Here is an 11,917-nt window from a genome sequence, read left to right on the forward strand (position 1 = left end):
GCTTCCCGAGAAATTATGCGACTTTTTTTACAGTGTACACGCAGTGTCAAGGTCTGCGAATATACCGAGCCATGACGCTTCAGCATCGTGCATTTGTTTTTCACCTTTTACCTCTGTTTGTATCGTAACAATATCTAACAATACAACATAGTGGTGCGACGACGCGGAACTTTTTATTAGCAAACAACAAGAGACGAAGCATGTTGCACCTCAAGTGGCAACGTTGCCCGTTATTCTCGGTCTCGTTCAAATGTTGCTAAATTAATAGATGTAATATTTTTTTTATTAATGACAGTAGGGAGATTGAAACCCCAAATTGTTTTCAGAACAGATCAGCAGGCGTTCGATCCCGATCTCTCTACCATTACTATTTGTCGAGACTATCATGGCAATCCTAAGCACCAGTTTGAAATCTATAGTTAACGAAGAAAGGACTCGTCTCCTCCAACATCATCGAATGCCTCATTTTTTTTTGTTCACTGCACAAATTACCTTGATTAATTGATAGTAAATAAATAAAACACATATGATATCTACGTTTATTCACTAAAATAACATTTATACCCTGAAGTTTCAGAACTACAACTAATTAACTATTACTTTGTATCAAAATATTAATTAATTTGAAATCATCTCCTCGTTTGATATTGAATATGCGAATGATAAACCAAATAGCTTGTATTCAACTTTAATAACTTGCTTGATAATATATAAAGCTTGCGTATTTTCCGCTATAAGGTAGGATAACATCTTATAGATTCCAAGTATTTTTTATTACATTTGTCAGGCAGGATATTCGGGCTCTGTATCTTAGTAAAAAAAATACTTAGGGCACGGTTTTTTGTTCATTATTAGTATAATCGAGATGTTTTGATGAAATTTAATTACAGATGTTATAATTTGTTACTTATTTTTAAGAAATAATAATTGTTTAGTAAAAACCATTAAAAATTTGAATAGAGAAAATTTTAGATTATCTAGTAATATTATTAGTATTATTATATTGATCATGTATTTTTAAATATAGAATTATATCCTGCCGTTAAATTATTATATATCCACAACAATCAATATTAGTACCATGTATGTAACATATTAAAATACGCAAAAAAGAGGCATTATTATTATTTTCTTTATAAATTATTAATCTGTCATGCTTCACAAGTAAAACGTTTAAATATGTGAAAATTACGTTTAAATCCCATTATACTGAAATTAATTTCAACTATAATACTTGCATAAATATGATAAATAAACACGAACAATATCAAGACATAGGAAATGTAGAACACAACTTCACTTAAACCCCTCTTCAAAAAATAAATTACACAAGTGCACTATTTTAACTCTTTCCTCCTTGTCTGACAAATTGTGTTTACGGGGTGATGAAAAGAGACAGGTTTTTTATGACTAAATGGAAAGGGAACTTTCCATCTCTACATGAAATTTAAAAACACGTACACAAAGCAAGTACACGCCAATCAGGAATGCATAATTAATACACACAAAATATTAAATCCGTACAAATCTCATTCTATTCTTCTTCTTCTTTGTAATCGCTGTTTAGCAATATAAGGCTCTCACTTGCTGTGGGCGATTCCAAAAGAGGCAAGTTTTCCACTTCACCTGAAATAGATTACGAAAATAGAACAGTTAAATATATCATAATAATAATAATAATTTATTGCAAGAATATGGTACAAAAAGGTGGTACAATAGTAATTTCGCATATTCTGCCACACACAATGGCGGTTTTATATTTTACATTATTAGTCATATCAAATGTTATTAAATTTTTATCAACTTCAGTGTCTCACGTAAATAATCATTTATTTAATAATACAATTTTTCCACTAGTAACCAAGTCGATTTTTAAAGACTCTAGTCGGAAGATCTTTTATTTATTTTGGCAAATTATTATAATAATTATTTATGTTTTTTCTAGTATAGTAGTGGGTAATTAGTGACTCGTGACATTCGATGCCAAATTTGTATTCTAATGCTAATTTACTTGCTATTTCTTAGTAATAATTTATTGTTTTTTTATTCACCATTATTAGAAGCTTTTTTTTTCATTTGTAAATACTACTTTAAGCTAGAACTTTATACAAAGTTACTTTTGTTTTGATAGTTTTTTGTTTCCACTGGTATAAAGAGTGAGTTCTACCGAATAAATAATTCGAAAAGCTTTAAAAACTAATTATACGAAAACATATTCCTGAAATTAACAAACATAAGGAATGTATAAGGAAATTTTTAAATTTATGATATTTAGGTGAATTTTCGATAATATTTAAATCAACTTAACGCACTCTTAATAATATTCTCTAAAGTAACTCAAATAAATACACGTGTTTATTAAATAAAGTTAAACAGTGAGTTTTCAAATATTTAACAGAACATTTTATAAATGTATTATATTTCTCATATAAAATATGACATTATATCCAAATGACTTGTTCGGAAGACGCCTTAAAACGCCTGTTTTTCGTAGATGGCCTTGGATGGAGTGATAGCGTATATTTAACATATATGTGCAGGTCACTTGCACTCGTATGTTTTTGATGAGAATAAACTTCTTTAAAACTATATTTAAAACTACAAAACACTATTTTATTATCATTTATTGTTAATGGCGATTAATTTCTTTAAAAAGATTTATTAAAAATACAGTAAACCTGCCTTAAAGCCTGAATAAAGCCTTATTGATTTAGTTTGTATGCTTCAGTGAATTATAAGTCTGAACAGTCAGGACAAATCGATCATAATTTGCATAAATATTTAAATTCAACTCACCAATACGAACAGTAAAATTAATTGATTCACTTTCGTCCAGCATGGAAAAAATATTTTCAATAGGAATGAAGACGTTTTGTGTATGCTCCAGAAAATCGGCATCCTTTTCGCATTTACAAGGACGTCTATAATAAAAAATATATAATAATTGATTGAAATTATCACACATAAACGAAATAAATTTATTATTAAATCGCATTAAGAGTGGAGTGTAATCAAGGGTCAAGAGAAGCTAGCTTGTATATTTGATTAATTGAAAGGTTTATATTTGAAGGTTGATATCTTTGATATGATGCATCATCTGTAATTTAAACCAGTTTAAACCAGATATAAGATTATGAGGAATATGACGACCGATGACGACGACGATGTATTAGTATTATTATTACCATAACTATATATGTTTTAACGTATATAATGAATAAAAACTATAGTGCGAATGATATGTTACCTATATGTATATATATTATTATGTTTGGGATCATATCCATCAAACTACAAAAACAAAGTTCAAACATGTTATATAAAAATCAAGTAAGTGATAGTATACATTCCGTGGAAAATACCGAGCCTTATATAGTTTTTCAACAGATATTACTCGTTAATCGCTAAATAAAATTTAAATTTAACAACTTGTAACGAAATATTATGATAATAGTTAAATAAGTTCTATGAAGAAGTAATTTTATTTAAGAATGTATTTCTTCTAAATGTAATTCTTGTCGACTTATCGCGATTAACTCGAAATAATTTGGCCTTTATCCAAATCCTTAGACGTCTCTGAGGAAATGATTCCAAAATTTTAAGAAAGTTTGATAAGATATCTTTTACAAAGGGCGGTAAGGCCATTTGGTTTTTGTACGAAAACTGGTAAATTTTTAATATTTTGCTGTATTTTTGGGGTTTCCATACCTATACACGATCCTCTTGCTTGGAACATTAGGTAGAAATATGTCAACCTCAAAATAGAATTTCTCTGCTTGGTCGTCATTTACTAGAACTGTCCACATCATTCTTCCTGAAAAAATGTTTCATAATACAGTTTCTCCTGAATAGGGGAGGAAGGTGATACATTTATTTCTTTGTCCGACGGGTGACCCATAAGTAGCATTGGGCAGACAACTTGCCAGTATTTTTTATATCATTGAATTATTATTGACTTTACCATTATATTACGGCTGAAATGAAGTGTGTGTAGATATTAGAATAGGATTTTTTCAACTAAAAAAATATCAACATGACCTGGGACGAGCACGTAAGGCAGTTCTCTGCCTGATAACGTCATACTCCGATGATGTAGCACACATGTATCTGGCAATAAGATTGATATAATAAAGAGTTGCGGTGGTTTCTGCGTACACACTACTACATCTCAATAGAGAATTTATGTAAAACTAGCGAAACATGTAAATGCCTAAAAATATCGCGTGATGTTTTGATGATTTACCTTAACCAGGATCTTCATAAAGTGAAATAATTGCAAGGTCAGGTTTTTAAACATATAATCTAATATTGACCATAGTTCAAATTACTTTGAAATTATTTTAATTAAGAACCTTTAAACTAATAGTAACAGTTAGGGTACTCCTGAAATGTTTGCTTATAGGATATTTAATTACGAAAAAGATTATCTTTTATAAGCATTTTCGCAAATGCGATTTTATAATAGCGATAGAATAATAAAATAATAAATATTTAATGGCACTGAGAGTGGAGTGTCGGTGTTACTGCATACTAAATTATTATATAGTAACACTCACAACAAAACTGGGTAAAACTCTATGCAGATTTGTTAACAAGACTGTGATCATTTTGAACTAACCTATATTATATAAAAAACATAGAAGACAAGAAAATGCTTTCGACTAATTTATGTGACGCAACAGGGTCTAATATATATATATATATATATATATATATATATATATATACACACATCTTACTACTGATTTATTATTGAAAACACTAATTCGACTGTCTTTTTTTCAAACGTAAGGCAAGTCCCAAAAGCTGATAGACATTTCAATATAATTTGGATAATTACAAATCCGTCATACTACTGTACTATAGAAACGAATATAATTTTTACCTTCTATTTAGCCATGAGAGCAAAATAAAATAAATGTTTATGAATAATTTCATATATACTAGATCCACTCAAGTATTACTCGATCGAGAAAGATTTCATGTATTGATTAATTTATTCAGTTCATATTCTGACTGAGCTTTCTAGTTCATATTAAATATTTGAAGTACATTTTAATGTACATAAAATATTTGTAAGCCTTAATAAGATATAAAAATAATTGTGACTAAAATTAAAATAAAATAACTATCAGTGTTTGGTGCCATCAAAATGTTACTAATACATATCATATATTGACATTTAATGACCATTTGAGGTTAAAAGCATATTCATAAAACATTTAAAAAAACGATTAGCAAAACAGATGAATGTCCTTATAAAGTCCTTAAGTTAAAACAAACCAAATGTTCATAGTGAGCAAATATACGTATCACGTGTTAATATTGAAGTTAAAAGTGTTAGTGTTAAAAAAGTTCATTATACTCATATAACATACATACCGCCTTTTTTGTCATATATTTGATAAACATTAAAAATTCTGTCATAGCATTTAAGTAGGAAGTAGTTTAGGACTGGCTCCGTCCGTTTTCCATTCCACTTGTCGTTGACAGTGATGAAAGGTAGGTCAGTAACCTTTTCCTTATGTTCAGCAAAACAGTGGTCCATCCATTCTCCAGCTCTGCCTTCCCATATGCACTCACCTATAGGAGAAATAAAGTATTTTTATAAGGCCGTAAAAAATAAATCGGAACATAAATATATGTTTAGAATCCGGTATAATAACTACGGGTTAAGATAGGTTTAATAAACTCAGTCGTGCAGATATTTATTTCGTATTTCATTTTATCAAACTCTCCCGACGTTTGGGGGTCATGATCACGTTTATATCGTTCATAAAATGTATTTTTTTACATCTTTGTTATTTCGATACAGAACATTACTTAGATATATATGATCACAGGTACACCAAGTCAGAACAAATTAAAGTATAATTTACTTTTTATCCTCTTATTCATAAATACTAAATGTATCTAGTGGACGTTCAAGTATTCCGTAAGCAGACTCACTGCAATTGCCCCCCCCCCCCCCTCATGTCAGAAAAAGTAAGAAAAGGTCTCAAATATATAGTACATAAAATCCTCGAAATGCATTTCGTTTTCAAGCATAGACAATGTGTGGGTAATATAGGTAATGAGTAAAAAAGTCAATAATTACTGTTGACGTAATCACCAAATAAGACAATCAGTCTACAGCATAAGGTATTCGAGAGTATCGAGAGAGAGAGAGTATATATGTATCTATAATGAGTCTTAGTCGTCACTTACCATAAACTCTAGCCATAAAACATTTTATGATCCGATATTGACAGTGTGCAATATGCTTCTCGAGTAACGAAAGATTTGCGTGCTTCGGACATCCCTCGTTGGTGCACGGGAACATCATTTTATTCGCTAATGACTCTAAAATCTGAGGTCGTATCAGCGCGAACTCTTTCTAAAAGATAAATAATATATATCATTATCTACTCTTACGTGTAGAGGTAAGATTTGATTATGTGCATTGACTCAAGATCAAATTTGAAATAAATTTCACCATTAGAATCCTACAGTTTCCCTAATATGAGCTATATTGAAAAACGTTAGAATATCTTTCATAATGTAACCCAAAGTGTGAAAATAATACCAATAAAATCCCTATACACTCTACGACTCTCATCTCTGACGTCGTAGGTTCGATCCCCGGCTGTGCACTAATGGATTTTCTTTCTATGGGTATTTAAAATTCGCTCGAACGGTGAAGGAAAACATCGTGAGGAAACCAGCCTGCCTTAGACCTAAAAAGTCGACGGCGTGCGTCAGGCACAGAAGGCTGAGATTAACAAATGATCATGAAATAAATACAAAAATCTGAGGCCCAGACCTAAATAGGTTGTAGCGCCATTTTTTTAGAACAAGAACAAAATATAGACTATGTAGACAATTCACCAAAAGCTTAAAAATAATTCCGTAGGACCTAGTACCAATGATCATACCACTTAACAAACTGGGGCGTTGATGAAACAAAAAAACTCGATTGGTGATTTGTTCCGAGCTTCAGAGGCGGGTGTTGTATTATATATGTTGAAATAAAACAATTTGGTTGAAGCTCGTTAACAACTGACTTTAATGGTTCAAAACATGAGCCTATAACTAACATAAAATTGGTTGCGCTCTAACAAAACCTAAGTTGACTTATTGAAGAGTTCGTAAATGTAAGATACTAGATTATTGGACATTATCGGAAACGCGAATGTTAAATTAAATTTTATGAGTGTGAGAAAAAACTAAAGGGCTTATATTGGCTTAAGTGTGCGTTAATCTTTTAAATATTACCTAAAATGTAATATATAAAATTTTCGTGTTACGGTTTGTAATTAAAATCCTCCGAAATGACTCGACCTATTTTCGTGAAATTTTGTTTACATATCGGTTAGGTCTGGAATCAGACAACATCTATTTTTCATCCTCCTAAATGTTAAGGTCCACCCGTCAAATTTTATTTTTATTCAAAACATTTTTGTTTTTTTTTTATGATACAGCATACAAAAATACATACAACCCTTCAACCCATATTTTTATTTTATTTTAGTAGATAATTATTTTTATTGAACTAAAAAAATGTTTCCTAAAAATAAACATTTGCCAGATAAACTAGTATATATATATATGTAACTTAACTAATGTTAGGTTAGGTGTGTAGAATTTTTGTCAAGTCAACCGCTATATCATAATAAATGCTATTTACATAGTAGACGTTAAAATAGATATTCCTACATCACTAGATTTTACTTATTTTTACGATACGTAGAAAAAATCTCAGCCTTCATACATTCATCATATTTCGTTTGAAAAAATAGGCAAACAAAATCTGGAATTCGAAATTTAAAAAGAAACTGCCAGAAACTATATGAAAATTCTACGTTGAACAGTTTGGAAGTAAAAAATGCGCTGGAAAAATACTGAAGTACTTTACGACACTATCGTAGTTAGTTTTTAGGAATCTGTAACCGAAACGAAACACCTGGACCCTTGAAAATTATCAGTCATATATCTGTCTGTTTGTGAGCCACAGCCACTTTATTCCGAAACACATTATAGGACTTCACAGTAGAAACCATATGAGAATTGTTCCGTGACTTGCATCTGGTACTGAGGTTCATATCACCATTTTTAAAGATAACAAAAGAAAGAAAAGAAAAAGTGATATGCTTGTGTCCTTCTCAAAATGTTATAATGAGAGAAGGAATCTAAACAATATTTGCAGATCTACATTGATTGAAATTAATGAATACATTTGAGGATAAGAAGAGTAGTAGAAGTATTCTTGAGCGTGATATAGTCCAGTTTTATAGGCACATTTTCAAAATCCGCAAATAATTGTATTTATGCGTATGACATTTATCACACTATAAAAAAATCTGGCAATAAATATATGATAGAGATATATGTATTACGTTTGCTACTACGGAAGTCTTCATGTGCTAGTACGACCCGCGACTTCTTGTACTTTATGAATTTGATTTAAAGTTTTGTTACTCTAATTTAAAAAATTATGTTAATGTATTACTAAATATTTGATAACAGTAACGATATACAAATATTAGTGCAAAGGAAATTTCGTACTCAAAGACATACATATATCCTTTAATAAGCCTACAAATATGAAACAAAATAATATAGGTGGCGATAATGGTATTTCGAATCTCAATCTTATAAAAACAGTAAAACCTTCCCTCGCATATGCAAATTCATGTCAAACGTCGCAGCGTTGCCACGGTGAAAGAATATAAAAACACACTAGTAACTTAAAACATAAATAATATAAAACGTTTTCATAAAACAAAAAGCCAGTGGTGCTACAATCTCTAGGATTAGATCTCTGTATCTGTGCCGTGATAATATTATCTCAATACGGAAGTAAGAGACCATATATTTTCAAGTCTAGTGTTAGTTGCGAACCACTGGTGCACAACGTGATTGTAACTCGACTTAAACTTGAGAACTTCTAGCCGACTGTGAGGCTTTTTATAGAGTAAAGGATACAACATAATGACATACTAACCTTGCAAACATGACATTGGTAGCTCTTCTCATAGCAGAGCCCACATATACTATGTCCATCCACACATAGATATATTGGAGGCTTCATATATTTGTTACATTTTGTACACGTGAGGTCCTTTATTAGGCTCTCGTAGTGGTCTGTTTCTAGGAGCGTGCTTAGAACCACTGCAAAAAAAATAGTTAATTTTATTTATTTGTATATACAGATATGCCTGGCTTAAAGAGCATATTTCAGTAAAACAATAGAGGTCCTACAGTCTGAACGCTTGCGGCAAATAAGCCTTAGCCTTTCCGCGATCACCGAGACTAACCACACACCACCCTGGGATGAGGCCCGCACCCGTTAAAACCATATCTAATGTCAACAGAATCGGTCAGCTTTACCCGTGAAATGTCATAAACAGATAATTTTAGACGAAGGTACTTTTATTATATATATAATTATAAAATACAGGTAGACTTTTACAATGTTTAATATTAAAACGACCATAATTAAACGTAATCCGATACAATAAAATCATTTACAAAAAAGAAATCCTCTCGTGAACATTTAAAAGGAAAACACACAATTTATTTTTACAATCAGTTTATACTATAATGAACTTTAATAGAATCGAACAAAGTCGATATTGCCATAGGTACTCGTAGAAATCCGTCCTTTGTTATGTTAATCCCCGTATAACATAAGAAACCTTACAGTAACTCTGGTTATAATGGTAACTCAAGATGGCAAAAATAAATGGTTTGACCCAAATTACACAAATACACATGTCGTTATTATGAGTGAAGACTTCGAAAAATTATTGATTGTTTACCATTGATTATGTTATGTAAAGTCTAATAGTTGCGTTGGTAGTCTTCATTGCGTAAATAGTAATTTTTATTGGTGTACGCAGTGATTTGAACGCAGGACCTTAGCATAAGACGTAATTGAACTTAAAAAATAGAGGCCACAATAGAGGTTTACAATTTTTTTCACTTCATACATATCCTCCGTCCGTGTACCGTTTTGAATGATTCAAGACTTAAATGTTTCGAATCTGCAAATTGGTCCCATAGAAAGGTTTTTTTTAACGCATGCACCTTTACGGGGTATTGTAGTGTACTTTTAAAAAAGGAATTAATAATTTCATTATACTGTTACAAGTCATTAATTCGTGATAATGAACATCACACCTTAGACACAATTACACATTCAACAAAATTTATACGTATCAATTATCACACAATTAAAATTCCTTTTACGATAACTTTTCTAAATTATAACATTACAAAATTGTCCCAACGTTTCGCAAGGATTAGAAACGCCATACAAATTCTGACCACGCTAGCTGTAAAGCAAATCTACGACTGGTATGAAATACCAGACGTATTCCGGAATTTTTTATAATCCTTAAATTAACATTATAACTGTCTCAATGCTTTCAATCAAGTCTACGACTGTTATCACTAATGTGTTTAAACTTAAATTGTTATAACTTATAATATAAATAACCATATTAATATATAATATTACCTTACCTATATTTACGAGCGTTTAATATTAAATTTCGCAGTGTTAGCTCTGCGTGATAATAAATATGCTCACCTGTACTGCTTCTATAGACTTTAACGTACAGTACATATATACGTTAAATAAAGTTATTTTGAATTCAAAGTAATAATTACTACATCATATCCGTATTCATAAACGTACTATTAGTGTAAAATGTTTGTAATTTATCACGTTTATTTGTTAGGCTCGAGAGCATCTAGTAGGTATTTGAAGCTTAGTTCAAGTAATAAATAATAATGAAGTTACTTGTTGATAATGAAAGTCGATCTCAGCCTATTAGTTAAAAAAATGTAGCATAAGCTATATACCAATTCACTGTAAGTAAAAACCCGTTTTGACTTGTCCGAAGGCGCGTTTTGATTCGATAAAGATAATATGTTAATAAAATCAGTTGCTTAAAATATACTGACATTTCCTTTTCATACGAATGTACTAAACGAGAATGCATTGCTTATTTTTTAGCCATCAGTCAGTTATCCAAAGTATTCATAAATCAATATTTGCAATGTGCTTACTAGTACTACAAGTAAAATACGTCAATAAGAAAAACACTAAAAGAATGTATTTCTATTAGCTTTTCACGTTACTACGTGAAATATTAAAAAACGCGAATATTGAAGTTACGCGCATCGTCTAAAACCGATCATATTCAGTGCAGCAAAATCATTGCAGGCGGACGATAGCATACTTAAACATGATTTAGTATTGCGACACACGTGTAATTTTATGTTAATAATATTGCCTAGTTGTCACTTAAACACAATATTTTGTTCTCAACCCATCACTGATTACACAACACAAAATACTAACATTTTCTTCCGGATGCGGAAGACTCGGACATTTTAACACAACGTATCAATACCACATTAAGTATACACAATACCGTCCACTGTGTGATTAACACCTAATCTATACATTTTCAGTGATAACGTCTGATCGCGATTGTACTGTTTGTTGGCGACAGAATCGTCGGTAGTCTATATTTAATGCGGCAAGGTCGCGTACTGGCTTCGAGTGGACTGACCAACTGTGCCAGTTCGTTCAATCTTGTTTGTCTAGAACTATGCGCGACATGCCAGATCCATTTATATCATGTCTTTTAATGGGAAAAATTATAATGCTTACAAAATGTCATTGACTGCTTTAGTTAATAATTCAGCTATTAGTCAAGTATTCATGTGGGCAGCGGATCATGGGGTACACATCTTGATGATCTTTGGGTTCAGTGACCCGTCTTCTTTGTTTTACATCCAAAGATATATTTGTATAAACCCAGAAGCATTTATAATTTAATAGATGTTCCTCACGTTTACAAATCATTTTTTAAATCAGTGCACAGTTCATGACCATCGTTTTTCAATAAAAACAGCCTTATGA

The 11,917-nt window shown here is 31.0% G+C and overlaps 1 protein-coding gene across 1 annotated transcript; it reads right to left on the reverse strand.

Moving 5' to 3' along the window:
• Positions 1–525: 525 nt before the first annotated feature.
• LOC123710200 (E3 ubiquitin-protein ligase siah-1) lies at positions 526–11,550 on the reverse strand. Its single transcript, XM_045661956.1, has 7 exons — positions 11,351–11,550; positions 8,984–9,150; positions 6,208–6,376; positions 5,383–5,583; positions 3,709–3,814; positions 2,797–2,921; positions 526–1,626 (listed from the first exon to the last, which is right to left on the reverse strand). The coding sequence occupies exons 1-7, from the start codon at positions 11,379–11,381 to the stop codon at positions 1,535–1,537; spliced, it is 891 nt and encodes a 296-aa protein (XP_045517912.1). The 5' UTR covers positions 11,382–11,550; the 3' UTR covers positions 526–1,534.
• Between the last annotated feature and the right edge of the window lie 367 nt (positions 11,551–11,917).

This window comes from Pieris brassicae, chromosome 5 (genome assembly GCF_905147105.1).
Source record: "Pieris brassicae chromosome 5, ilPieBrab1.1, whole genome shotgun sequence".
NCBI lineage: Eukaryota > Metazoa > Arthropoda > Insecta > Lepidoptera > Pieridae > Pieris > Pieris brassicae.